This window comes from Scophthalmus maximus, chromosome 10, assembly GCF_022379125.1.
Source record: "Scophthalmus maximus strain ysfricsl-2021 chromosome 10, ASM2237912v1, whole genome shotgun sequence".
NCBI lineage: Eukaryota > Metazoa > Chordata > Actinopteri > Pleuronectiformes > Scophthalmidae > Scophthalmus > Scophthalmus maximus.
This window is the reverse complement of record NC_061524.1, coordinates 16,256,938-16,283,941: the sequence shown is the minus strand read 5'-3', so window position 1 is coordinate 16,283,941 and position 27,004 is coordinate 16,256,938. Positions and strand designations below refer to the sequence as shown.

Sequence of the window (27,004 nt, the reverse complement as noted above, 5' to 3'; positions counted from 1 at the left end):
TGATAGGGAATAGAGTGAGGGGGGGAAAAAAAGCACAGATGCAGATGTATGGTGGCCAGCTGAGCCACATAAGACCAGTTTATTTAATTGAATCTTTTCATTTTTATTAAACACAATAATTGATCCACATGATGATACGATGTACACTTGTCGGCTAAGCAGTATATTCTGCTAGTCTTTCAAGGGCATTGATAACAGGACTAATAGGTGACGACCTGCCTTCTGATACACACATTATATACAAGCTTAAGAGTGATGCGAGTGATGAGAACCTTTTCTGTAGTAGGTCATGGATGAGACCGAGCACTACTGTCACACACGAGCCAAAGCCAATGACATGTAAACGTGTAGAGGGAAAGGGAGCTTTTCAGTTTTCTAACGTGGTCTCCCTCTCATCGTCACTGGTTTCCTGCCTAAAACCAAAACTGGTTATCTAAATTGTGTTAATCTGCGCAAAAAGACAGAGGCCACTTTAGACTACGGAAAAGCACCTGATCCTTCTCCATTTTTTTTTTGAATGCAACCACATGACAAGCACCCCGCAGCTGCTCAAAGTCTCCTCAATGCATCAGCTAAAAACTCAATGATAGTTCAAAGGACATACAACAGAAGAGAACAAAGAATCACAAGTATGAGGGACTAATTTCTCAACTCCGCACCCATCATTTCATGATAGTGATATTTCCCCCCTCCCTTGTTCATTTTAAGAACATCCTGTAACATTAAATACTCCCATAACATATGCATCTACCCTCTCCCGACCCGCGAAAACCCTCTCCCTCGCTTTTTCATAAGCCGGTGTTGTTCCGAGTGTGACAGCTTCACCATGTCCATCTCTCTGCACGATCTATGTGTGTGTGCGTGTGTGCGTGTCTGTGTGGTCGTGTCTGGAACAAACAAGATGCTCACGTTGGCCCTTCACCAGATATAGCCACCATCATCTACCTCTCCCTCTTCCTCTTCAGCCTCCTCTGCAGTCTCCTCGACTCCTTTCTCTTCCTCATCTTCCCATCCAACGCCACTGCCAATATCCCCCGAGTATGCCATTTCATCATCTGTGGAAAGATGGACAGAAAACATGCAGGGGAGGGGTGCACAGGGAGAAATTATCCACTGCCGTCGTCTTGTATATTGCAATGAATTCCGCTCGGCATGTCTTCCTATCAACTCTGATGCAGTCCCTTCAAAACCAAATTAAAAATGCTGAAATCAATCTAAAAACACTGACCGCAGTAGCAAAAATAGGGGGCACATGTTTGACTTTGTCTGGATTTTAATAGCTATTTCTAAACCTTGCCAGGGGACCCATTTTTATCAGGCGTAGGTTCAGTCCAGCCAGACCTCATTTATCTTGAAAGACTTTTCTCAAAGCGACAAGCAGCGCTTTAGAATGCAAATGACTCCGGACACATGAATGTGGCACTGGTCCCCGCAGTGAGTTATGCTGCAGTGGAGCCTCAGCCCTTTTTTAACATAAAGGAGGCCTTGTGAAAAAGGAGAGAAACTGTCGTGGGCCTGCCAGCTACATTAAGTGTTTAGGTTCAATTTCTACGAATACTGTACATTGACAGGTGAAACCTACCGGACTTACCGCAGTCTGGCTTGCCACGAATCCGAGATCCGGCCACCTCGCCTCCGTTTTGGTCCACACACCAACACTCTCCCCTGTCACACTGCTGCTTCCTGTAGTAGCCGTCTTCGTCGCAGCTAGGGATAAATCGACCTGGCATTCACACACACACACACACACACACACACACACACACACACAAATTAATGAGTCACGTATGGTAAAGCGGCCTGACCTCGCATATAGTATCTCTCCGAACCCTGTGAACTCCATAGCAGCTACAGACAACCTGCATCATGCCTCATCACACATGGCACCCAGCCCAAGTGAGAATGTAATGCATGCAGCAAACGTCTGTGGCAGACTATTCCATATTGCACGAACACAAATGTGTTCACGCAGCAAGACAGGGCTGAATAAGTACCAAGTCAGCATGCTGACGCATATTGGGGCGATGTGTAGGTGTGTTGAGGGGGTGGCTTTAGCTAATCATCACGGAATAAGGGAGGATGCAGGCTTGGAGAGTTTTAGATTTTCTTAACAGTTGCGTGAATACAAAGTAAAGACACGTAAGAGTGTAGAATGCCAGGAGAAATCAACCAGGAGAAACTTAGATAAACACTTCAGAGACGGATGGATTCTCATGATGTTAAATGTTTCAGGTGCTAATCCACAATATTAAAAAAAAGGAAAAAATTGTGTAAGTCAAATGAAACAGGACAAAACAGAACTGTCCGTACAGTCTTCCAAGTCATCATCTGAGCTTTGGGCTAGCAGACTTCTCCCCGCCCTCGCTCTGTGTCCCTGGAGAGTCCTGACTCAGAGCCCAGTCAGTCGGCCAAAAGCTGCAGCGTGGTCACCGAACAAACACACAGATCCAAACACTTACACACACTAACATTCACGCACACACACACACACACACACACACTGACACGCTGAACACACTGATGGTTGCTTTCCTTCGTCCGTCTGTCGGCTTTAAGTTCTTATCCGCATGACTGATCGAGGAGTAATCCCCGTCATCTGCCCGACGAATCTCCTCGACCGAGAAAAGGCCAATCCAGTTGGGTTGAAACGCTTTTCATGTGAAGTCAGATACCTACCAAACCTTCTGTTGCCGCCGTCTAGTACTTGGATCCTCTCGAGTTCTGCCAGGCAGGCTGGCTCTGAAAAGAGCAGAGAATAACTTTTAGAAGTGAAAATAAAGGAATAAAGCCCATTAGACGAGTCACGGAGATGTTGACTCATACCTAAGATCTGACAAATTCTATTGTGAGCAATGTAAATGACCGCTTGAAACTTCCAAAAATCAATTCTCTGGTTTTTTTTCTTGCTAACAAACAAGTGTATCAGCTGAGGACCTCGTTTCTGCTCGGCCGGTTGTCTTACCGGCACAAATCTAAAAGAGCTGTGGGAGAACCAGGCTGTCAACAAGCAGCAGAACTGCTTTCAGTGCCTTGCAGTGACCGTTTCCGCCCGTAGGGGACACAAGAGGGTGAGTAGGAAGACAAATAGTGACGGACTAGCACACGACACAGAGGCGGACACACCTGAGGGCACTTGAGCGCCTTTAAGTACGAGCGCAAACGCCAAGGGGAACATGTCGGCACACGCGGGCACTTGACAAGCGTGCATGCACACCCTCCCCGAGAATACGCACTCTCTCTCCAGAAGCAGAGGCACCACTCGGCCGTGGAGACCTTGCCGTCCCTGTAGGAGTCGCAGGAGTTGAAGAAGGGGCGGATGCAGATCTCGTACTTGTCCAGGTTGATGGCGGCCAGCTCGGCCCGGTCCAGGTACAGGTCGTTGTTGGTGTCCAGCTTGGAAAACATCCAGCCTACGGAGTCCTTACAGCTGGCCACCAGGCTCCTGTCCAGCACTGCCAACGCAAGGAAAAACAAACGTCCAGGGGATGGCCGCACGAATGGAGACAGGAACTACACAGGTGTGCTCAGAAATATCTCCTGCTTCTAGAGCAAATGCATTTCTTTTCCTAATTATGTCACAGGTCTCTACAAAAATATCCTGAGGCTCACTGACGCGTTGCCCTGAAGCGCATGCAATGTCAGCTCTCCCAAGTCATTGTTTTCAAACACAAATATTGGTTGCACGATCTATCCAGTGAGAGCCACCGAAAACACGAAGGCGGTACGAAGCGCTGGCTGAACCATGACGCAAAAATTGGTGAGGCTTTCTTAACGCCCTCGCTCGTTTTTGCTTTTTCTCAATTGTAGTGTCAACTGTTTTGTCAGCAGTAGCTCCCGGGCAGCAACAACTACCGGTCTTCACCGGGGGGTACGAGGCTTGTTTTGACAAATGTTATTGTACCGCAACTTCCTCCTAATTGGGTTAGGATTCATTAGGTAGGAGCTCCAACCTGATGTGGTGCTGGCTGCAGGGGCTCTGGCCCCGGGCTTGCTGTTGTTGTTTTGCTTGGCATTGCTCTGCAGGAGCTGGAACCAGTCCCTCAGGCGCTCCCCCAGATCGGCCAGATCCTGTCCGGTACAGCTCTCTGCGGAGGCCGGAGAAGAGAGGGAGAAGATGATGTTTGTTAGGATGGTTGTGGTTGAGAGAGAGACAGAAAAAGAATTAAAAAGAAAAAGAAAAATGGCAAGCAATTTCGTAACCGGTGAATTATTCTTCAACACATTTGGCCGGGTCATTTCGTGTAGTGACTCCCTGTGCGCTCGATCTTACCATGTCTACCCTCTTTGGGCGTGGGGGTGGCGGTTGGACAAGGACACAGACCCGAACACTTCAGGCTGAGCTCCTTCCCCGTAAGACACGCCTGCTGCTCCAGCTTGCACTGAAAACACAAGGCCGCGCACCCACGTGCATTACCGCACCCACCGGCGACATTCGACAAGGGGACACAAAGGTGAAGTGAAATGAGTTATTGCTGCAACGCAGATCAAATATTCATGAGGCGGCCACCACTGTATACGCCTTTAATTCAGATCTGAGAATTGCTCCCGAATGCACTCTCTGACCTCGGCGTTGCACGCAAGGTCAAGAATAGGGATTCCAAAAGACAAAGCATTAAATCAATAAACGCGGGATTGTGTCACCAGCCTCAATTGGTCCCTCTGATCCCATAGATTATGTCTCTTTGTCTCCACTCCCCCCCCCCCCGAGAGTCTCTTCACAACTCTCCGCCCTGAATGTGGAAGGTGTGTATTACTAATAACCCCACAATGTAGGTACAATATGTTTGCATGTATATAATACCAAGAGAAAGCTGTGAATGAACGTACATATGGTTATACATATGTATTGCGTAGTATTTTTAAATTCTGCTTCCGACACGTAGCTGTTTGTATAACCTACCAAGGCTATTTTAGTCATTTTCATTAACACCCACATTTGTTATTATAAAGCCTACACAGTACATCTGGTGCCAGATTCACACGTACATAAATGTTTCACTCCTTTACTGAGAGGGATTCACAGTTTCGGAGCGAGTGATTGTCACCGTGCACGCACACCCAAGGGATTATTTCTACCCTCATTGCCTTTCCTTTGAGGGAAATGCGCTCGTCCATTACGCTGATGAAGAAAAGAAAGAAAAAAAGAAGGTATTCCTATGTACATTTGAACTTAAACCCGCACTGATTGTTTCTCATTTGCGGTCAGACGTACGTGGAACATTCCCTCTCCCCTCAGCTCTGTTTTGCTCTCCGTCAACTCCTGAGGGACATCTCTTGTTTGTTCAGCTACTCAATGCTCCACCAGCTGGCTGCCAACTTCGCCTGTCTGTCGTTTGGTGCCGGGCAGGTAGTGCACGGTGGGTTACTATCAGACACGTTTCTAGTCGAAAGCAGCTGCCTGCTCCGTCTGGAAAACACCGATGAGTGCAGTGAGGGGGGAACCGACGACAGCGTCTCAAAAAAGATCTGAAAGACGTTTAAATGTTTCCCAGAGCTCAGGTGAACTATCGAGTCAAGAAGTCAAGTGGTAAATCTCTGTTCATCACCCGTACCGATCGCGTTTCACATTACACACAGTCATTTGATCTATTATTAAAACAAGACGATTTGATTAGAACAGCTTTCAAAGATAGATATCTAGATATCAAGGGGGTTCAATCATTAAAAAAAAAACCACATCGTGCAGATAGACTAATGATATTATTTCCTCTTATTTTTTGTTTTTTACCAACATGCTATTTTGGGATGGGAGAGGTTATTCAATATCTCCCAGTTTAATGTCCTGAAGAAGACAGGACTGTCTCTTTTTAGTACTGTACTTCAATTCAGGTCAACTTAATGTGTATGGCGACAAATCACAGCGGATATTATCTCCAGATAAGATTTAAAGAAACACATGTATGAGGTGGACATATTTATACGACTGGGGGATAAAGCTGACATAAAGATCACAATATTGATAAAAAATACATTTCTGTTGATATTGATATTCTGTTGACAGTTTATGAGGCACAGCTAACTAAAACTAATGCCGTCTTTTACAACGGCCCTGCAATAAATCCTTCCCGCAAGAAGGTTCTGTACAGCTTTTGTTGACAGGCTTCTCCATTATTCCTTTTACCCACTTTGACATAATATAACACTATCACTAGTATAATTGAAGAGCACTAAAAGCTACTGCCTGCAAAATGACAATAAAGTTGAATTTTATCATACGTATCACTGAGACCGGAACCCAGTGAAACTAGATCAAATGGTAATATTGAATTAACTACCAGTCCCGTGGGCATGTATTCATTTTGGTCTACCTTTGAGGCGTAGTTGTGTCCGTCTGATCCGCACACGGGCCCGGTGGAGGAGATGGGACAGGGCTGACAGTTTCCCTCAGGAGACCTGAGAGCCGGCTGCTTCAGCCTGCGGCAGGACAGAGGACACAAACACTTTCAGCCTCGCTCAGTCCAGCTGAGACAGCAACTGCTGTGCTAATTCGGAGCGCAGACACAGCAGCACCGACCCCGAACACGGAGCAAACAACCCCCTTATCCCTCTTGTCTGAATGTATTAGCATTAAGCGGCGGGCGGTCGCGTTGCACTGGTGCACAAAAGGAGCTCATTATTACCACTGTGGCTGACAGGGAGACACATCCCCGACCGGCTCAAGCCACGGACTGTGAACCTGCCGGGGTGGACCTCGTGTTTTTTACTTTGTGAGTTTTGGGGTGTTAGTTCGTACACACACACACACACACACACACAGACACACACTCACTCACTCACTCACCTGTGCTCAAGTTTCTTGCGGTTGACGCACACGGCTCTTTGGTAGCCTTGGGCAATGCACACCTTGTGCCGGCTGCACTTAACCTTTTGACAGGGGTCCTTGGTGGTGTCTACATCTGGGGGAAATCAAAGGGAAAATGAGATGTATGCTGTTGTCTCTTCTGTACTTCACTTGTACCCCTTTCTCTATCGTTCCCTGCCTTTCCTCCTTCGGTTCGCCCCCCCCCCCCCCCCCCCCCCCGTCTCTGATCCCAAATTTCTGCCCCTGTGTTTGCTCAGAATAACCTGCGAGTCAGTACAATATCAGACTGGTTCAGAACTGTCGGACCTGTAGCTGTGAACCAACCATGCATCTTGCATTTTAAGCATCTTGGGATCCTATTTCTGACCATAAAGATCACGGAGAATATAAATGTGTTTCTAATGTGGCTGCACTTGTAGAACTTGTCACGAGATAATGTCATTGCGCTCAATAAAAAAGATGAACCTGCACGTGTCACACCTCACTGGCACATATGTTATTTTACATGTTTAAGTATTATTCTGATATTACACTTGAAGTGACCTGCTAAACAAACACTTCTTGCAATGTTGGCTAAAGCCAGCATGGCCAGCTCACGCCGCCCCATCCATCACGCTCTCTGCGAGCAGCTAATGCCGGGCCGCGTGTCAGCGCCCCAAACACACTCATATGTCACAGCTGTCTGTTCCGAGCAGGCCTCCTGGAGCTCGACAACGGATGTCACACTCTATTTTCTTCAACTCCCCCAGCTTTTATTCACTTACACGTATCCAATCCGTACTGTACACCTGAATGTGTCTTATTCACAGATTACCATTGCAGGTTTCATGTTTATGACAGATGTGCTCGCAAATCATGCATTCATTCATTCATGCCCCCGCTCTTACTGTATCCTGTTTTTGATGGCGCTATTATAATTTAGCAAGGAGGCTTAGGATCTCCTCTCTTGTCCTCTCCGGTGGCTGAATACATTAATGCTGCCTACATCCCAGGATTATTGAAGCGAACCGACAGATATCTGATTTGAGAAGCAAATCCAAAACAGCACACGCGCCCCCTGTCATGGCTGGGCTGGTTGTATAACTGACTGACTGACTGGCTGCTCTGCTGCTCGGGAGGAACAGTGAGGCTTGAAGGCATTAATGCCCACATGCAGACTCTTCATCCATTTCGCCTGTCAGCGGTGGAGCCGTGTTCTCTGGTCGCCCCGCATCCCAGTTGGCACTGATACGTGTAGAATATCTCGGCGAGTGTACAGTATCACGCACATCTCCGAGCTTTTTTTCTATCTTTCGCTGGCTTTTCCTGCTTCTGCTTTTCCCTCAACTCTTTCCTCTTTTGTCACCGCCCGCCTCCCTTGCCCTCACAGGTTGGACGTTTCACCCCCAGTCCAATTCACACCGACGGCAGAATCGGGGCGCAGCAGCCAACACAAACCACGGGACGCTTTCTGACACAAAGAATAAGGGGATCGAGGTACCGTAGTGATGGGGGTGCGGAACAGTAGGTAGGAGGGCAAGACTATGCATTTTGCAAGCCATCTTTATGAAGATTTAACCAATAATTACATCAAAGAAATGAGAGGAAGTAGAACACAAACAGGGAGAGAGAGTACTGTAGATAATCCTGCCTTGCAATAGCAAAACATTTGTAATAAATCTGGCTGGTGGCGAGCGGCTACATTGCTGGCACAGTGTTGTGTTGTGAACACAGAAACATAAGGTGGCTGCCTGAGCCTCATGTTAATTTAACAGGCTTCCACAGATTAAAGCAGTGACTGCGATGATGACGTTTCCATGGCAACAGGCTCTCCGTGGTCCAGGGAATCATTTCTGGGTTGACTGTGATTTGCAGCTCAATCTGGTGCTCCTGAGAGAACATCTCTCCCTCTCTGTTTATGAAACCCTGCCGTGCAATCATGTCTATCAATCTGCCTTTCTTCCCCTCTTTTGACATGCCTTTGTCTTCTCCTCGTTTCAGATACCTTCACTGTGTGACTGTGTGCTCTTGTTCTCGCTCCGCCTGCATGTTGATTATTTCCTTCCATCACATTCACTCGTTCCCCCCTGTTCACTCCCCAATTCACCCACCTACTTCCATTTTCCCTTTCTGAAACTCGCTCTTTTGGAATTAAACTAATGCCTGCAGCAAATAACCCTCCCCTAATTAGGCTCCCTGCGCCTCGATCTAATCCAATCCAGATGTGCACAAGGTTTATCCCTGCAGATTGGGGATAACGGAAGCAGAGCCCGGGCCACGTACTCATCATCAATCCTGTTATCTTCTATTTACAGGGTCAGACTATAACATCATCAGCGCTATCTTGTCTTCTCGGTAGCAGTGAAGCCAATCAAGACTCTGCAGTGTAAGACTCTGCAATTGTTAGTCCAGGCTCGACTCCCCGAAGCCAAACAAAACCAGCAAGACAAGAAAAGGCAAAGGTCTCCATAAAACCTGCATTAATTCATTTTTTTTTTGTTACTTACAGGCAGTGCAACAAGTTTAACAAAGGAACACTGACTCCTCCTATTATGACAAATATCTTATATACAGAGCTTCATTAGCATTCATTCATGGTCCAGGTGAAAATATACATCTAATATTCACTCTCCTTTCAGCTCCTATGTTCCCCTCATTTCTATGAAATTTCCCCCCCATCAAAATTAGGCCCTATGTTAGGGTTAAGGTCCCTCATAAGGTTGAGGGAACATAGGGTTGAGGGAACATAGGGCTGAGGGAACATAGGGTTGAGGGAACATAGGGCTGAGGGAACATAGGGCTGAGGGAACATAGGGCTGAGGGAACATAGGGCTGAGGGAACATAGGGTTGAGGGAACATAGGGTTTAGGGAACATAGGGTTTAGGGAACATAGGGTTGAGGGAACATAGGGTTGAGGGAACATAGGGTTTGGGGAACATAGGGCTGAGGGAACATAGGGTTGAGGGAACATAGGGCTGAGGGAACATAGGGTTGAGGGAACATAGGGTTGAGGGAACATAGGTTTGAGGGAACATAGGGTTGAGGGAACATAGGGTTGAGTGAACATAGGGTTGAGGGAACACAGGGCTGAGGGAACATAGGGCTGAGGGAACATAGGGCTGAGGAAACACAGGGCTGAGGGAACACAGGGCTGAGGGAACATAGGGTTGAGGGAACATAGGTTTGAGGGAACATAGGGTTGAGGGAACATAGGGTTGAGTGAACATAGGGCTGAGGGAACACAGGGCTGAGGGAACACAGGGCTGAGGGAACACAGGGCTGAGGAAACACAGGGCTGAGGGAACACAGGGCTGAGGGAACATAGGGTTGAGGGAACATAGGTTTGAGGGAACATAGGGCTGAGGGAACATAGGGTTGAGGGAACATAGGTTTGAGGGAACATAGGGCTGAGGGAACACAGGGCTGAGGGAACATAGGGCTGAGGGAACACAGGGCCGAGGGAACAAAGACATGCTCCCCTTCATGTTTGGCATACAAACGAGAGTGGTACCAATCATCTCCAGTGACCATCGAAAAATGAAAAATTATTGGGAAATTACTAGAATTCAAGCTACAAATATCCGAATGGGCGATAGGTTTGGTTGTCAGATATTTAACTCATTAACTAATGTCCGTGACATTGGGTCCAAACATTTTCCGGAGTTTGCCGTCCGCGCTTGAAGAACGCAGCAGGAGATTGCCCGCGTCAGACACGTCCGCAACAGCAGGAGCAATTCTGAAACACTCAGGCGAGGGGATGGCGCCTGGGTGGAGCGCCCACTTGCACGCCGTGAATCTTAAGATTTCCCTACTGTATTCTCACATGGGCTCACTCCGCTATTTTGCGGACATTCTACCATAGGCTGGCAGGAAACGGTCTGGAAAAAATCCTGACTTTGGTGCATGTCTGAAAGCAGCTTAAAACAGATTAGTTTTTAAATGCCAACACACTGAGCCCTTCAGAGCCTTTAACTATATGTGGGGTTTTGAATTTGATAGAAGAAGCCACAGGTGGCCAGAGGACAGAAAGCAGGAAAGGTGGTGACACTGGGATCATTTTTGTGAAGGTGAGAAGGGCAGCAGTAGTCCCTGGAGGATAAGCTGCTGTTTTGGGATGTTGAGAGTAGTTGTGCTCCAGACACAAGATGTGTACAATGTGTGCCAAAAAAGCTGGGCCGTCTCCTCGGGGGGACAGTCTGCTTTGTTATTATTGTGGATTAACAATGGGTTAATAGCAGTGGAGAGGTTTTTACAGAGGGCAGGATTTTTCCAATGCAAAATAAAAGACCTGCTGCATCGTCCATCTTTAGCTGGAGATTTCAACACCTTTTTGAAATCTACAGAGTGTGTGTGTGTGTGTGTGTGTGTGTGTGTGTGTGTGTGTGACCCAGGCACCAATCTATCTATCAATAGCCTCAAGAGGTATTAAACCTCAGACCTTGTTGAGTGTGGACTCAGCACGTTTTCCTATCTCCTTAGTGTCTGCCATTGATCTGAAACCATTGATTTGCCAGAAAGTGTCAATGCACCTGGCCTCACTGGCCGAGATAAGCTTCCACGAAGCCAAGATAGTCTCAAAAGTGTGTGTGTGAAAAAGGAGCCTTGTGAGTGCAGCGCACAAACACGTGAGCGTCGGCGTGGTCGTGCACCGGGCGAGTGTGCAAATCGACTTGTTTTTGCCTATAAATCCAAATTACAAGTGTTCCCCTGCAGCGATTGGCGTCTTTAAGAGCAAGGTGATTCAATCCGTTGCTGGATTGATGAATTGACCGTCGAAATCCACAGCAGATTACCCTGAACTCTCCCTCACACTCAGCACAGTTCCCGCTGAAGTGGAGTCAGCCACTGCAGTGTCTGAATGCAAATTTCTTCCCCCGGTCTGCTGTTGGCGGCGACTGTGTGCACGTTAGAAGTGTTGACAGTTCAAAAGCTCTGTCTTCCGCCAAACGTCGGGGCCGCCGTTGGGGCTGCCTGGCTGAGAAATGAGGCCTGTAGGCACATGCAAACTCGGGTGTAGAGATATCACACTGATTCAGTGATTTCTCAGAGGGACATATCTCCTCTTTTAGCTCCTTTGCTCCATACGGCCACTCATAAAGGATGGCGGATCAATGGAGGGAGGTGGCACTCTCATTTCAAGACGAGGGAAAGGGAAATAGATAGATGAAGGGCTTTATGCTGTGTGAAATTAAAGTGGCTAAGTCCTTTTCATCCGCTAACCTGGGGCAAGCATGTCAAACTTTGGTAAAGTTTCATTAAAGCTGAGCACACGCGATTGAACTCTCCATCAAAGAGATGCCAATTGTGTAAGTGATCTTTGAGCCCGGACAAAATGATTCCAGCTCATCTGCCACACTAGAGCATCAGTATTGGACAATTCTGCAAAACCCAGGCTTATGGTCAGTGCAGACCTTTTTAATCATCCAGTGTCAATTGTAGACTGTGTATATAAATGGACGTAGTCACCGGGTCCGGAAAATGAAGCCAACGCGCAAGTGCCTGAAGCCTGTATTCCCTGGAATGACCAGCAGAGGGCGACTCACTGGTTGCAAAAGAATAAGTCAGTTTCTATAGAAGTCTTCGAGAAAATGACTGCTTCATTTTTTAACGTCAGTAAAACATTTTCCTGAGGAGTTTATGGTCTTAATCTCTAGTTTCTAGTCTTCTTCAATACAGCCTGATGTTCACTGAGCAAATTCTGGTCACATTCAGAGTAAAATAGACTATTAAAGAACTGTATGCAGATACAGCGTGATTGACAGCAAGTACCGTTCAATCGGTGTATGGTTGCAGATGTAGGTGGACGTGCAGTGGATGAGCTCTCAGTCTCACTATCATGAGAAGACCAAAATGAGGGACTATAAAGCTGGTCTGTAGGCTCACGGTGGTCGACCTCAGCGTAACTATACACCATCAGCACTTGGTAAAGCTCGAAAGAGAAATAATATCTGAAGCATTGCTAGGATTTGTCATTTGCTATTAGGAAAAATTTAAGAGGTGCTTGAAAGATAATTGGTGTTTCCGAAAGTGAATATCACAGCTTTGTTCTTGAGAGAAACATAAATGAAGATCAACATAAGTTTTGACACATTAAAGATAACACAGCTTCTGTATGCTTGATATAAATTAATCAGCTGCATGCGCCGTAGCCTTGTTTCACAGTTTCAGTGTAAGAAACATATTCCCCTTCACAAATGAATGGAACACAAAGACATCCTTCCACTTTTTTTCCCTCCATTGTCATCCCATCATACTCTCCTGCACTAATCAACTCGCTCTCTCCCTCCACTCCACAATTTCCCCATCACCGAACTGCTTAAGAGTTGGCAGGAATAATGGTGATGTCAGTTGCTTCACACTGATTCAATGCATATTATCCCCCACCTCAGTCTCAACCCTCCTCACATGCTTTTACTGCTCCCTCTCTGGCCTTTCATTGGAAACCATAATTAGTCCTTCGTTAAGCCCTTGGAAATTGTGCTAATGGACTCTGCCATTCAGCTGATTTCATTTGAGCAGCAAATCAAGCGACAATGGTTGCGGACACGACTCTGTGTCATGACTTCATCTCGCGGTGGCTCAATTAATGTTGAAGTCGCAGCAGGAGATCAATTAGGGCGGGGGGGGGGGGGGCCCTCAGACGGCGAGCCCCTTTCGCTCGGCTCCTGCTCGGGTGCAGCATATGAAGAGGAAGAGGAGGGAGCGGCGACGGGTTGACGAGCCGATGTGTTCAGCATCTCCTTGGGGAGGCGCATCAGATCCACTCAAGCAGTCAAAGCCGAGCGCTAACATCCTCCAACCTTTTTGCTGAGGAACCAGCGCGAATGTGGACAGCGAGCGGCCGACCCCAGAATACACACATGGAGTAATAGGGTGAACCAGTGACCAACTGGGAGGCGTCGCAGTTCAAATACAGGCCACAGATTCCGCCTCCAATACTACAGCTCAGGCTCATGACAATCCGCTTTCAGGAAATCATGAGACTTTGCAACCGTGACACCTCCATGTCTTTCGTCTGTTGTAACTTAAAGGAGTGCTGCATTATGGGTTGTTTTTCACTTTCAGGATAAAAACAAAGATAATTCAGGAGGACAATCTTATATCTAAAACTAATCTCAGACTACAAGAAATATTTAAAAAACAACAACAACAGCATTTTTATACGGCGATATGGTATGTTTTGTTTAGAGAAATCGTCATCAATCTGAGCAAATGTAATTTGAGCCAACATTAATCTAATATGCGATAAAAACGTTCACTATGATGAACACATTTCAGGCGGCAATTTTATTCAGTGCAGATTAGTTTTTTTGTCTGCTTGAATCAAATTATGCATGATAACCATTTCTTATTTTTAAAAGGCACACATATAACACCATACTCTCATGCACTTATGTTAAATGGCATTCAGGGACTTAACTAAGCCCCTGCAAAAACATGACACTTACCGTCATTTGAACCTTGATTTTCATCCCAGGTACGGGCGTCATCATCCTGCAGGGACACGAGGAGAGCAGTTATTTATCAGTGTCTACAGGGAACAAGGAGCCAAGCAACACACACTACAGGCCTGAGTGCACATTGTTGTTGCCGAGGGTAAAACACATTAACACTGTCATCTCGGTAGTGGAGACGTGATGTAGTTTACATTATCCTCGCACACTGACTAAATAATGTGTATATTAGTCGTGCAGCTTGACAATCCGCTAAGTGAGTCACACCCAAGACAGACGGGTGTGCACATCTTTGTGGAAATGAGCCCAACAAATCTGCACCCAATGCCTACGTGTGAGACATATGGCGTCGGGAGGTGAGCTGTCTTTTTTTTCTTTCGTCTATCTGATAAGAACATTAGTAGCTCTAATTAAAATGAGCAACTTGAAGGCGATAATGTAAAAAAGAAGAAGGGGGGAGTTGGGCGGGATGGATGGAGAAGTAAAGATAAAGACACACGAAAAGACAAGAAAATGTGTCAAGAGAGGAAACGCCAGCATACAAAGGCAGCTGGAGAAGTGTTGTAGTTAAAAAAAAGACCACAGAGAGAACTGACCTCTACCTCCTGGTGAAAGGACAGCAAAAGGAGAGAAAAGAGACAATATTAGTGACGGAGAAAAATGACGAATCAACCAAGCTGCTGTAAATCGAACAGCCTGGACCACAAAGAAAGAGGACATTTTCATATTCATTTTAAAAGCACATGTCTTTGTCACATTTAAAGATTCACGACTAACCAAGCAACCGTCACAGTACAGGTACAGAATAAAATGGCCGCATGTCAGATTGTGTGTTGCTTCATCAGGATTTTGTGGATGTTGTGTAATCGGACAGCGACTTGGAAACAAAAAAAAGGCATTATGCTCGGTCCGTTGGTAACGCCTCTTGGAGATCGAAAATGGTCGAAAATGAACCGAGAGGTTCCAGACTTATACGCATTTGGGTATTAGTCTGGCTACACCAGGCCACATTTTCCCTATGGGATATTGGTGAAAATGTAAAAAAAACTCCACCTTGCATCTTATCTTGCACTGTTAAAGAAAAAAATAAAATAAGGAAATCCTTGATCTGTGCCAAAATTCTTTCTTGGCCCACGGCCCATCCTTCCACCAAGTTTCGTGGAAATCAGTCCGGTGCTTTTCTCTTGCCAAATCCTGCCGACAAACTAAACCGACCAAGAAACAAAGCAACGGGCAGCGGTGAAAACACGACCTGCCCGGCGGAGGCGATAAACCTCAATAGTCGTAAAAGGGGCGCCAGTGCATGAAGTCAGACACAAATCCGAGTGAACTCCCTTCGAACGTGAGGGAGCCGGGGATCCCGCGGGAGACGGCACGGATGCAAATCTTTTTCGGAGCGCATTTGCTGTGTCTGAAAAAATAAACATGAGTCATTTGAAGGTATTTACAATGGGCCACCCCCTCCACCCCGCACCACCCCTCCTTAGCGATGACTTACTCATCACCGTAAACATTTACTGTGCTGGCAGCGTGTGCCAAGCGGCTCCCTGGAAGGCCATGAATCCTGACACTGCACATGAAATAAGCAGCCCTCGTGAAAGCCGCGACCTCCCTTGACCCTCACAGTTTGATTTCACAGGGGTGAATATTTCCATCGCTGGCAACCACGCACGCCCGCCTCCGAACGCTGAAATCTACCCAGCGACCGCTGCTCTGCCCGTCCCGTGCTCGCTGCAGCGCCGAGCTCATGTCCCCGCCTCTCTGACGCTGAGGTCACTTCCAGGAAACTGGCGTGCGTCCGGATTCTAACCCGACACCCCGGCGCAGGTTCATGAGTGATTGTCAGTGGTGCAGTTTAACCTTGTTGCGCCTGATGGAGTCACGCATCAGCAGGGTAAGACCTCAAAGAGTTTATGACCGGGCCATTAATCTAACGCCTCCCATGTCTCCTTTATCGATGCTTCAGCTCCTGCATTATTTAGCAGCCTCCCTTGTGTTTGTGTTTCTGCCAGCACCGATGAGGGAAGTGTCCCGCCGCGCTGACGGGACGGGAAATCGATGGTTTCATAAAAGAAAGGCTGAAGAGAGAAAATGTATTCGGGGAGAATAAATCATCCCGCGTCGACAGTGAAATTGAGCGTGAAACGCGGCGAGCGCGGCGACAAGTTTAGCACACAGCCCGAGAAGTTGCATCACTCGGAAAAAATGACTCGCGGGGCCAAAATTCAGATGCAAAGGCTTTTGTTAATTCATTTCTTTTACACAAGTGATTAAAGGAAGTAGGACGAGAGTTGAAAACACTCAGCTGCACCCAGGAGCTCTGTGATTTACCTGATAGCATCATATCCGATCTCCTCTCGTCTAACAGAGCGGAGAAGCTTACCCTCCGCGTCAAACAAGGCCGACTGCTCCCCCTTTCTGCCGCACTCCTCTGTGCTGGTCGGCAGATCCCGGAATCTTTCACATCTCGGTGCCTGATCAGTCTCTCCACCGGAGAGGGGAAGACACCAGCAAACTGGACTCGACGCCAGTGGAACTGCGCAGGTTTGTTCAAGACGCAGATCTGGCTTGATAAAAGGACAACAAACTGGAGAAATGGTCGAAACGAATGCGCGGCCGCACGTGTGCCCATCCGACAGGTCGCGTGCGTGTGTGCGTGTGTGCGTGTGTGTGTGTGTGTGTGTGTGACTGACGGGCGTTCCTGGGTAAATGTCAGCTGTCAGATGCACTTTGCGTTCACCGTGGTTACCCTGAGGGGTTGGCTCATGGTAACAGCAGGGGGGGGGGGGGGCGCTGTCAATGCCCCGTCAGTAACAAAGGACACAGTAATAACACTGTCGTGCGGGATCGTCTGCAGGACGAAGGTTTGCACTCGACCTTCTCTCACAGTTATTGTTCATGTCTGCCTTTACTGGATCAGTCACATGCAGCATTCTGCGTCAAAAAAGGCACCAGGGCTCACAAGACTTGCGCCATGACCAATTTTGAAGCCCACACAGACGCCAGTCTCTGCAGTTTTTTCGTGTCAAAGAGCGTTTCCCTGGCCAAAAGCTTTTTTAAATGTATTTTTATGGGTAAAGATAAAGGGGAAAAAGCATCAGAGCTGCTGTCAAAGTAAATACAAGCATCAAGGGAGAGGGTCTGTAGATGTCAGCCAGTTTCATGCTTTCATCTTCAAATGATGCAACAACAACAACAACAAAAAAAACTAAAAACCCCAACAGACTAAAACAGTGGTTCAGGTCTGATGAAACAAAGACATTTGAGTGTGTAGTTTCCTACAGCGTTCCTTTTTTGCAGATCATCAAATTATCAACAGAACCAACAAGTTCTCCAATTTGGATGACGAGACACTTTGTCGGTCCATTGCCCTTCAGAATGACACATTAAAGCACTTTCTAATCCGGAGGATCAGGTTTCAAAACTACACTGCTACAGTATGGTTTGCGTTTGGGTGGATGTCGGCACAAAAACAACGGGTTAGGTTTAGAGAAATGTAAGTGATTTGGGGGTAAAATAACCACTTGGTGTAGGGTTCAAATGACTTCACCTATTTCAATCATGGTGAAAAGAAACTGGGAAACTGATCTGACCCAATGATCCTCCCTCTCCAGACATCGTGGCTCCATAAAAATCGAGTCACTTGAGGGGCTTGGTCACCCGAGCGTATTCATGTGTTTGTTATTTGCTGCAATGACCGATGCTGACGTGAGAGGGTCGGATGGGCAAAGTCAGCTGCTACGCACAAGTTGAGACCGAACTCCACTACAGGCTGCTGTAATCTCTCCCTCCGGACTTTCACCGAGGACCGAGCTGCATGCCCGACACTTCTGGCGCTCAAGCGCCCTCTTTCATTCTCTTCCCAGTCAACCCTGCCGACGCCGAGAGGCCTTAAAGCAACTGGAACTGCTTTAAAGACGAGAGCCACTGAGTGGGGATCTGTCCATGCACACATCCTAATTGGTGATGGCTCAAAATGAATGGCCGAGTTGTTTCTTCTGGTATTTTGATACAAATTTAGTCCATTTCAAGTGGTGTCAGACTTTTGGACCCCCAAACTAAGAACCAGCCAATGTAAAGCAAAGAATTACAGTTTAAAAAACTTAGTTTGCTTTAAATCAGTGCAATCTGTACAATCCTATACCCGACTTGACTGCTGCTGATAGCAGCTGAAGAACGCAGATAGTGGACAACTTGAAATACAAATTCGATTCATTTAAAGGTACGCGATGTACACGGGGGGGAGGGGGATAACCCACTCAAACATCCTGGCACTAATCCTAATTTAATATCTTCAAACAGGCCTGCAGCGGGTTCAGGATTCATGCACTGATGTTTTCATTCGACATCAATGGTAATCCTGTCGAAGCACACTCTGGATACTGATGTAATACAAAACGTAACCCCAGAATCTGATGAAATAAAGCTGAAAAAGGGAAGAAGAAAAAGAATGCCCCGAGGACTGGAGCGATGCTACATTAGAGCATCATATCATTTCCTCCCACCTGGAGACGCACATACTGTAAAGACTCCGCTGCCTCTCAGCCACGGTTTACAGATCACACGCGGCGCGTCTGAGATGAAAACAAAACCCAACGTTCTCATCCTGAATGTGCTCCCCTTATCTTCATGCACAGCAGGCTTCGGGGGGCACCAGAAGCACGCCCGGCGACTCCTGTATTTCTGCATGTGCACACGGATTCCGAACAGAGATGCTTAAGGACTGCAGGGAAGACGAGGCAGAGCATCAAATGTTGGAGGTCTGGTCTGCTTCCCTCACGGGATGGAGTCAAGTGTGGGGCTTATGTAAGGGAGTTGGGAGGACTGGGTGAATAAAAGGTGAAGTGGTATTTTTGGGATGCAGATCAATGGATGACGAGAGAAAGAACTCGCACAATATACCAGAGGTGTTCGGAAAATACTTGGAGAGAAGTATACAAATGTAAAGGGGAAAATTATTCAAAATAAACAAAGATTTTGGTGGTGTTTTAATATACAGTGTTTCCTCTCTTCGTTTTCAGGTTATTGAACAAACATTGCCGAGAAGGACGGACAGAGAAAACAGAGACCTGTGCTATATTCGATTCTACACCCCATGGGACTTTGATTTGATTTGTGAATTATTACTCCGCAAGATTTCTTTATTGATACATCCTCAGATTTTGTGATATACTGTATCCAAAAAAAACACCGTTGTAGTTTGACTCTGGGGACTGTGCTGACTTCATTTTCCAATAGAGCATAGGATGTATGTCAATATATGCATTGAGATTTGAAGGACCAGCGGCTGCACGCTTGGCTTCATCATTGCAGAGTGGTCCTATCCCTCGGTTCAAACATAGGGAAGCGAAAAAAAATCAGACTTTAAATATGCTCCTCACAAATAGAACGAGTTATAAAGAGTGAGAAATTTAAAGCTCTCATTTCTTTCCAACCTTTAAAAATACCATACTTCTTTCCTTTCATATGAAATCGCTTTTGTATGTATTTTGACAGATGAATAGACACACTGTCGGCATCGAACTGCTCCTCACTGATCCGTACATGATTAATCTCTTTCACCCTGAAGGCGTATTAATTCAAATCTGCGCTGAATGGTGAGACGCTTTCACCGTGACTACTATAGATATTGTACATTATACATTATTATCCCCTGCCTCTTTCAAGCCGTTTTTCACACTCAAGTGGAGATGATGGATATCAGAAATACTGCGACCAGAAACGGATGACGAACAAATACAGAGCCTGGTTTTTGAATTGCACTCAAGTATGTAAATGGTGAATTGCTTTTCTTCCTATTCCACTATACGCATAATCACAGGACAGATCATTTTTCTATGTTCATTGAATCTGGCAATAATGTTAACCTACTTAGCGGCCAAAATGTCCAATCACACACACACACACAGAGATACAGGCCTAAAGAAAAGTCACATTCAGTCCACACAGTCTCAGTGAAACTCATGCCAGCCCTGTACTCACTATCTATAAATAAAATCAGCCCCTGTGCCTCTCATGGCCCCGGAGGGAATAGGAAAACAGTCTGCGACTCACTGGAGAATCCGCCGCAAACAGCGAGAACCTTCACACTTCACTGCAAAACCGCGGAACTCAACTGAAAAAACTGACGTGTGCAACAACAGATAATCAATGACGTCTCCTTGGTGTGTGGGGCCTCGAGGAGGTTAACATTCGCCAGTGATTTGAGGACAGGGGACACGAGAACGATGCAATCGAATGAAGACAGTCACAACTAGATCAGCAGCAACAGTGGAGTGAAACCTGGCTCGTCTCGCGGAAAGACAAGCCACGGGCAGAATGCGCCGTCATTTCTGGTGCGGCCCAGCCATTGGACTTCCTCGTATCTAATGCTGCGTTTTTAAATTTCCAAACAATATTTGCGTGACTGCTGTGTCCCCCTTTCTGTTTCACCTGTGCGCTAAAAACTCCTTTGAACATTTAAGAAGAATAAATCAGATGTTCTAAATTTGGAGAACGTCCGTTAGCCCTCTGGTGCTGTCAACATGTAAGCGTCCTATTCGGAGATGGCACAACCACGTTCACAATGGCAACAAGGATTTACCGTCAAATTCGATTGTGGGTTAACCTGTTCTTACGTAGAGAGGGTTAGATATTGCTGTTATACTAACTACAAGACCAAATGCAGCATCAGATGGTTTCATCAACCCCTGTTTGACTGTCGCTGCTTGCTTGTATTTCGACACAGAAGGTTTCACCTTTATCATATCAAGAGAAAGGGTTTTTAAGGTTGACTGTTTGACAAACGCAACGCTAGTGATTTGAGCGTTCAGAGCCTAAACTTTCCCAAATCCAATAAAAGAGCAGAACCGAGCAAAGCTACGAATGTTAACTTAATCTGATACAGCCGCGTCCGCCGGCTCTTTCCACTGCGTGTGCAATGTAGTGCGCATCGCTATTAATAGTCATTTCTTTTTCTTCCTCTCTTCTTTATTTATGAATTATGTGCAACCCCTGCAACATACTGTAGTATAAAATTCTTCCAGCCTCGGAAGGACTGTCAGATCGGGCATCTCCTGCATGTAGGGAACAATTTCGCTCTACTTGCTCGCGGTTGCAGCTTCACAGACAAACAAAGCATTTATTCCATTCCTTGCCGATTTTGGTGTTTTCGCTTTGGAGAGGGTCAAAATAAGAGACCACCGCCCGGACATTGCACAAATCTGAAACTTGAAAGACACACCGTGCCTCGTTGGCTATGCTCTGAACGCACGATAAGATAAATCCTTCCCGTCATGTTACGGCTTGAGGCTGACTGACCACGAGGTCTTCTCGGCCACCGGCTTCTTTCAAAAACACACGTCTAAACTTCACACACTCTGGGTTTCTTTTTCTTTTTTATGTGCGCGCACAGCATGTAGGCTACAAGTGCACATCAGTTTGTTCTTCTGGGTTTGATGGCAGACATGTTCTCATTAGGGCCCGCTCTCTGGCTCTCACAGATGCTCAAACGTCTTTATGTTCAACCACTTCCATATTTTCTAACCTTCCCTGTCTTGTATCAGCTGCTGTACCTACGGGAGCCGGTCGCACGCAGGCGGTGACTCAGTCTGGCTCTAACCCAAAGGGTAATAACACTTAGGTGGCATTTACTGTGTGGACAGCCACTGCCACTCGGAGTTATTGTTGGCTTTAAGAGGAGAGAAAGAAAAAGAAAAACGGTTAGATTAATTGATCTTGTCTTGCCGAATCTCATAAGCCATATGCAGTCTCATAATACTTTAAGAGGTGTAGTGCCTTTTTGAAAAGTGAGCAAATTATGAATTTTACTCTGTTTTACTTCCTGAATTCATATAAACTCACATTGCGATGTGCAGTTCCTCAAAGAAGGGACATATTACTAACAGTAAAACTTTTACAGCTGCTAATATCCGGGCTATATATAGGTTTTATAACTACAGCAGGACATTGGACGTATCCCAAAGATCTAATAACGGGCAGATTCCTGAATGTTCGGTGTTTTTGCAGCAAGCAGCCAATTTGGCATACAGACTCCCAAGGTGCAGCCAACACAGAGGCGGGTCAATTCGAGAGGTCAGGCGTGTGAAACGCTCTCAGGGGTTCCCTGGCATCTCTGAAGAAGGGTGTTGTCAAACGGACGCCTCCGAGTCCCGAGTCTTTGCGGTCCCTGCAGCTATTAGTCACACTCGCGTGGAGAGTTTCCGGGTGAAAATACTTTTCATTCAATTTGATACACAATTGCATCTGCAAAGGAAAAATTGATATTCGCGGCTTTTCATCACTACTTATCAGATCCCCCTCCCCAGTCTCTCCGCAGCACCTGGGCCCTTCAGCTGTGGCTAGTGTACCGCGGCGGGAAGCAGCTGTAGCCGTGCGCGCGGCGCATGATGAACGGCTGTTTTTTCTTCTACTCAATTACAGCCCACCCAGGGCCCCGGTAGCAGGCCAAGACACCCCACGGAAGCACCAGTAACGCGTTCCCATACTGCACAACCAGCGGTAGCTCGGAGCCGTCGGAGGAGATCGGGACCCACTCCATCTGCAAACGGAGCTGTGGACATTTGAAAGGAACAGGGAATCTGGAGCACGATAAGGAACGCCTCGCGTCAGAACAAAGTATGATTGGGGAGACTAATGGTTTTCTGATTGGCTTTTATCATCTTTCATAGCCTCAATGCATCAATATCAGTCAATTCTAATATCAGAATGCTTTACCGAAAGAATAGTCTTTAATGGAGGATTTGGCTCCAGTGTTACAGATGCCATTATCCACAATTATGTTTCATATGCTGTGCTGAAATGACAGAAAAGGAGCATCGACAACACAAACTCTGCTGGAATCTGGCCAGCTCAGGAGAACGAGAGGCTAAAATCCGGTTTAGGTGTCGTCCAGGTGAACCTCCCGTCAAACGTTCCAGTTAGAGCAGAAGAACATCACATCACATCACATCACATCACATCACACGATAATAACAATTGCCAGAACCTGCAGCAAGTGCTTTCACCATTCTACATATTTAATCCACTGGCATCGACGAGGGATGTGATGTTTCTTTTGTGCTTGCACCAAGTGTTTTCTGTTCATCAAAAATTAAGTGACTGGATAACGGGTGCAGACAGGATCGGTACTGGGTGCTCGTTGGCTGCCTAAGTGCAGAGGCATATGTTTATGGACTACAGATTTACGAGGCACTGACAGTGCACGATAGGAGATGGGGAAAGCAGACAGAAAGGCATCAAACGAAAAAATATTAAATCTTAAACACCGACCCGGCTCTGTGATGGATGCCGACTGTTCTAGGTTGACATCTGAGTTTGTCTTAAACGAACAGGAATAAAAACATCAAGTTGAGCAAAAAGCATTGAATTTTTACTGTTGAATTTACTGCTTTGATGAATATACTACGCATAAAATACCACAGTTTCCAAAAAATGAGTTCATGTGATAAACAACGAGATGTTTTTTTAGGATCATATATGCAAATATTTCTAGCTGGCTGTATGTCTCCATTTGCCATTGGAGCTCGCTGTTTCTGTTCAGACCTCCAAGTGGAAGATTCATTAACAGTATGAACGTGATGGTATTAATTTAAACTAAAACTTTTAGCTAAAAAGATACCAGACTTTGGGTGGAAAATAATATAATATACTCTGCATTCAGATACATGGCTGCCTTCCCTGTTACCCAGTTTGTCTTCTGCACATTCATTTATATTTCCTGGATTTGGTGCATTAGTGGAATGAAATGTAGAGTGCACCTGTCAGATTAAAGGATTGAAGGTATCCCACTCTGTTATTCGGTGACTGTTAACTGTTACATCTAATCTCCTTCTCTTCCTGTGAAATAGATTGAAGTGTGGAAGCTATTTTTATTGGAAGTGTAATAGGCTCTTATCCGGAATCTGCTTTAACATTTCGTAAGAGAATAAATATGAAATATTGACAGTGTGTGTTCTGCCGCCTATGCATTGTGTGTGTTTGCGTGCGTCGGTGTGTGTGTGTGTATTTGTGCAGAAGGGAGACTGAAAGAGCTCGCCTCTCATGTTTCGCAGCTTTGATTATTACTTTCTAGTGTTGAATTAATATTCAACGTTCAGCTCTCGGAGGACTGTGCATGTCAACATCAATTTGTGTAATCTGAATACCTATAAGTGTGTCACTGGCAAATCCTTTATACATCAACCAACAAATTCCCAGAGACCGAACTACTCATTTTCCAGTTCTTTCTCTTTTCTTCTTTTTTCCCCAGCTCAAGCACCAACATGAAACAGCGCCAATTAAGTGTTCATTATATTCAATATTCAGCAGCTCTCATTAAGAATCGTCGAGGAAAATACTAATGGGTGCACATGGGTCAGTTTACAGTCTTAATATCACAAATACGAATAAGGGATGTTTCCACTCATCCCCCTCCCCGGAGCGGGACTGGTGAGGGGATAGAGTCATCTCGCTCCCAGTGGTACGGGCTCCATTTCAACACCATAACACACAGGACTGCTGTTGCTACGGCAGCGAGCTGAAATCAAAGCTGTTTCTATTGGTGATTCCCCCGGGAGGTTCAGTGGTTCACTTCTCTGATGTTTCTCCTGTCATCAGCATCATCACCAGAGACACAAGTACTCCTGCCCTTAAAAATGAGAACACACCTACGCACACACACACACACACACACACACACACACACACACACACACACACACACACACACAAAAGCCCTCACAAAATCATGCACAAAGATAGACATTACCATAAAAATGCACATCCACGCAAGCGCACATGCACACAAACACACACACACACACACACACACACACACACACACACACACACACACACACACACACACACACACATTAAGAAAATTACTCCTGGGAATGATGATCATGAAAGAGATACAGTAGCAGCATCAGCTTTGATGTTGAATGGAGAAGAAAGGGGAAAAGTAGAGCAAGTGACATCTTTGTACTGGATGGCAAACCATCAGTGTAGAGAAGAAGAAGAAGAAGAAGAAGAAGAAGAAGAAGAAGAAGAAGAAGAAGAAAAAGAAGAAGAAGAAGAACATCCCACTTTCCCTGAACCGTTTAAGTCTTGGGATATGCTCTGCATGTTCCAGGTGTTTGTGTTTTGAAACAACGTGATGTGCTGGGGTGAGAGTGAAGCTGCTGCTCTATAACCAATCAAACTAAACTGTCCCCAGGAGAGGAGGGCGCCCATTTTTCATGATCCTTCACCATTTCATCAGGGATGTCCGGGGCCCCAATTCGAAGGAGATCAATGAATGTGGATCAAAAATGACACCATGGTCGATTGTTATACGGAAAGGCTCGTGCAGCTTCTCCTTCTGAAGAAAGGCATCGTTGTCCGATAGACGCTCAGGCCGACTGCTCACATTTCAAATCCAATAATGATGCCCAAGCCGGGATCAATTAAAACCCAATTACCAGGAGTCATGTGGTACATAATCCAACTGCACGCTTGTCCAAATCCTGTTGGGATCATTAGTAATCATTTCACTGAGCTGCAGGTGAAACTACTTCTATAAACATCCACAGACACGGCGATAGATCACCGCGCGCATACACCCCGCGGGCCTTAATCAATGTCTGCAAACCCAGTTCAGTCCGTCCGGCGGGTGAATGTGCACATCAATCAATCTGGGCCCCTTTCGGCTCTAATGACTTAATTCTCTTGTTTGTGGAATCCCCAGGGACGCGTCCGAGGCGGCCCGTATTTGGGGCAGTATGATGGACTAGGTGTGCACTGCTCCTGCTGTGCAACAGGGACGAAAAGCATTCATTTTCTACAATTCACCGAGGGGCCCAAACACTAGAAGCGGGAGAGAAGAGTACAGCGAGCCTGTACGTACGGATTGCGTTTTTGCAACTGTGGCTTTAATTTATTTTTGACCTAGCTTTCCTGGGGGTGCTTTAGTTTCCACTTACGGTTAGCTCTCCGGTTGAAAAAAAAATAAATCACTGAGTTCGGGGAGGGAGTTGGAAAAATGAAATTGTCCAGTAACTGAGGTCAGTCTGGTACCTTTATCATTCATCCATCCTTAAAAAACAGGCTCAACCTGCTGCGACACGTTCACAATAATAAGCTTATACTGTCATCCCTCATACATTTCCTATTGCCATTTTATCATCTATATATACCAGTCATATTCCTTACACTCAGTTTTTAAAAAAATAATTTCTCTCTTTTTTTTTTTAAATCCATGTAAAGTGTGGATGTTCCCCGAGTGTGTGCAAAGGTTTCAACAGCGGCACCAAATAACTTTGCGTGCGTAATCTGGCTAAGAAAGTGTGCGGTCACTGTTTTGGCCCGTCGGCGCGTCTTGTACCGCAGCAGCGCGCATCTCTCCATCACCGCGGCGGACTTACGTCTCTGAAGCGGTTCCAGTGCTTGAGCTTGCGGCCGTACTGTGAAATGGTGGACAGCCACTGCTCGTCCTCCATGAAATTGCCCGACTTCTCCGCGTCCTTGGCGCTCCTCGCGTCGCTCTGGAGGCTGGACCCCGCGAGCATCGCCAGCGGGACGAGAAGGCTCACGACATCCGTAATGTCCACCATGGTAGCGGGCAGAAAGAATAAGACCCACACACACAGGCGCGCGCGCGCACACACACACACACACACACACACACACACACCGGCTGTCGGCTTTTTCCTCTTCTGGGATGGAGGAGGAGGAGGAGGAGGAGGAGGATGATGCTGAGGCTGGAATGAAACTACCAACTGATCACCTTGTAGGATGCTCCTTCTGCTG

General features: G+C 46.3%; 1 protein-coding gene across 6 annotated transcripts; it reads right to left on the bottom strand.

The window, feature by feature from the left end:
• Window positions 1–47: 47 nt before the first annotated feature.
• Window positions 48–27,004, bottom strand: spock2 (SPARC (osteonectin), cwcv and kazal like domains proteoglycan 2). Of its 6 annotated transcripts, none has more exons than XM_035606916.2 (11): window positions 26,620–27,004; window positions 14,833–14,841; window positions 14,231–14,276; window positions 6,782–6,896; window positions 6,309–6,414; window positions 4,271–4,379; window positions 3,951–4,085; window positions 3,234–3,452; window positions 2,677–2,739; window positions 1,583–1,723; window positions 48–1,055 (listed from the first exon to the last, which is right to left on the bottom strand). In XM_035606916.2, exons 1-11 carry the CDS (start codon window positions 26,806–26,808, stop codon window positions 919–921), a joined length of 1,269 nt encoding a protein of 422 aa, XP_035462809.1. In that variant the 5' UTR covers window positions 26,809–27,004; the 3' UTR covers window positions 48–918. The 6 variants fall into 6 exon arrangements, with proteins under 6 accessions (XP_035462809.1, XP_035462810.1, XP_035462811.1 ...); XM_035606917.2 differs by having other exon boundaries at window positions 6,782–6,890; XM_035606918.2 differs by having other exon boundaries at window positions 1,592–1,723; window positions 26,620–27,003.

Coding starts and splice junctions, on each gene's coding strand:
- spock2 (XM_035606916.2), bottom strand. CDS start 26,808: ATGGTGGACATTACGGATGTCGTGAGCCTTCTCGTCCCGCTGGCGATG. Junction 6,897..14,230: donor AAATCAAGGTTCAAATGACG/GTAAGTGTCATG, acceptor GATTTCCCCCAG/ATGTAGACACCACCAAGGAC. Junction 6,415..6,781: donor CGCAAGAAACTTGAGCACAG/GTGAGTGAGTGA, acceptor GTCCTGCCGCAG/GCTGAAGCAGCCGGCTCTCA.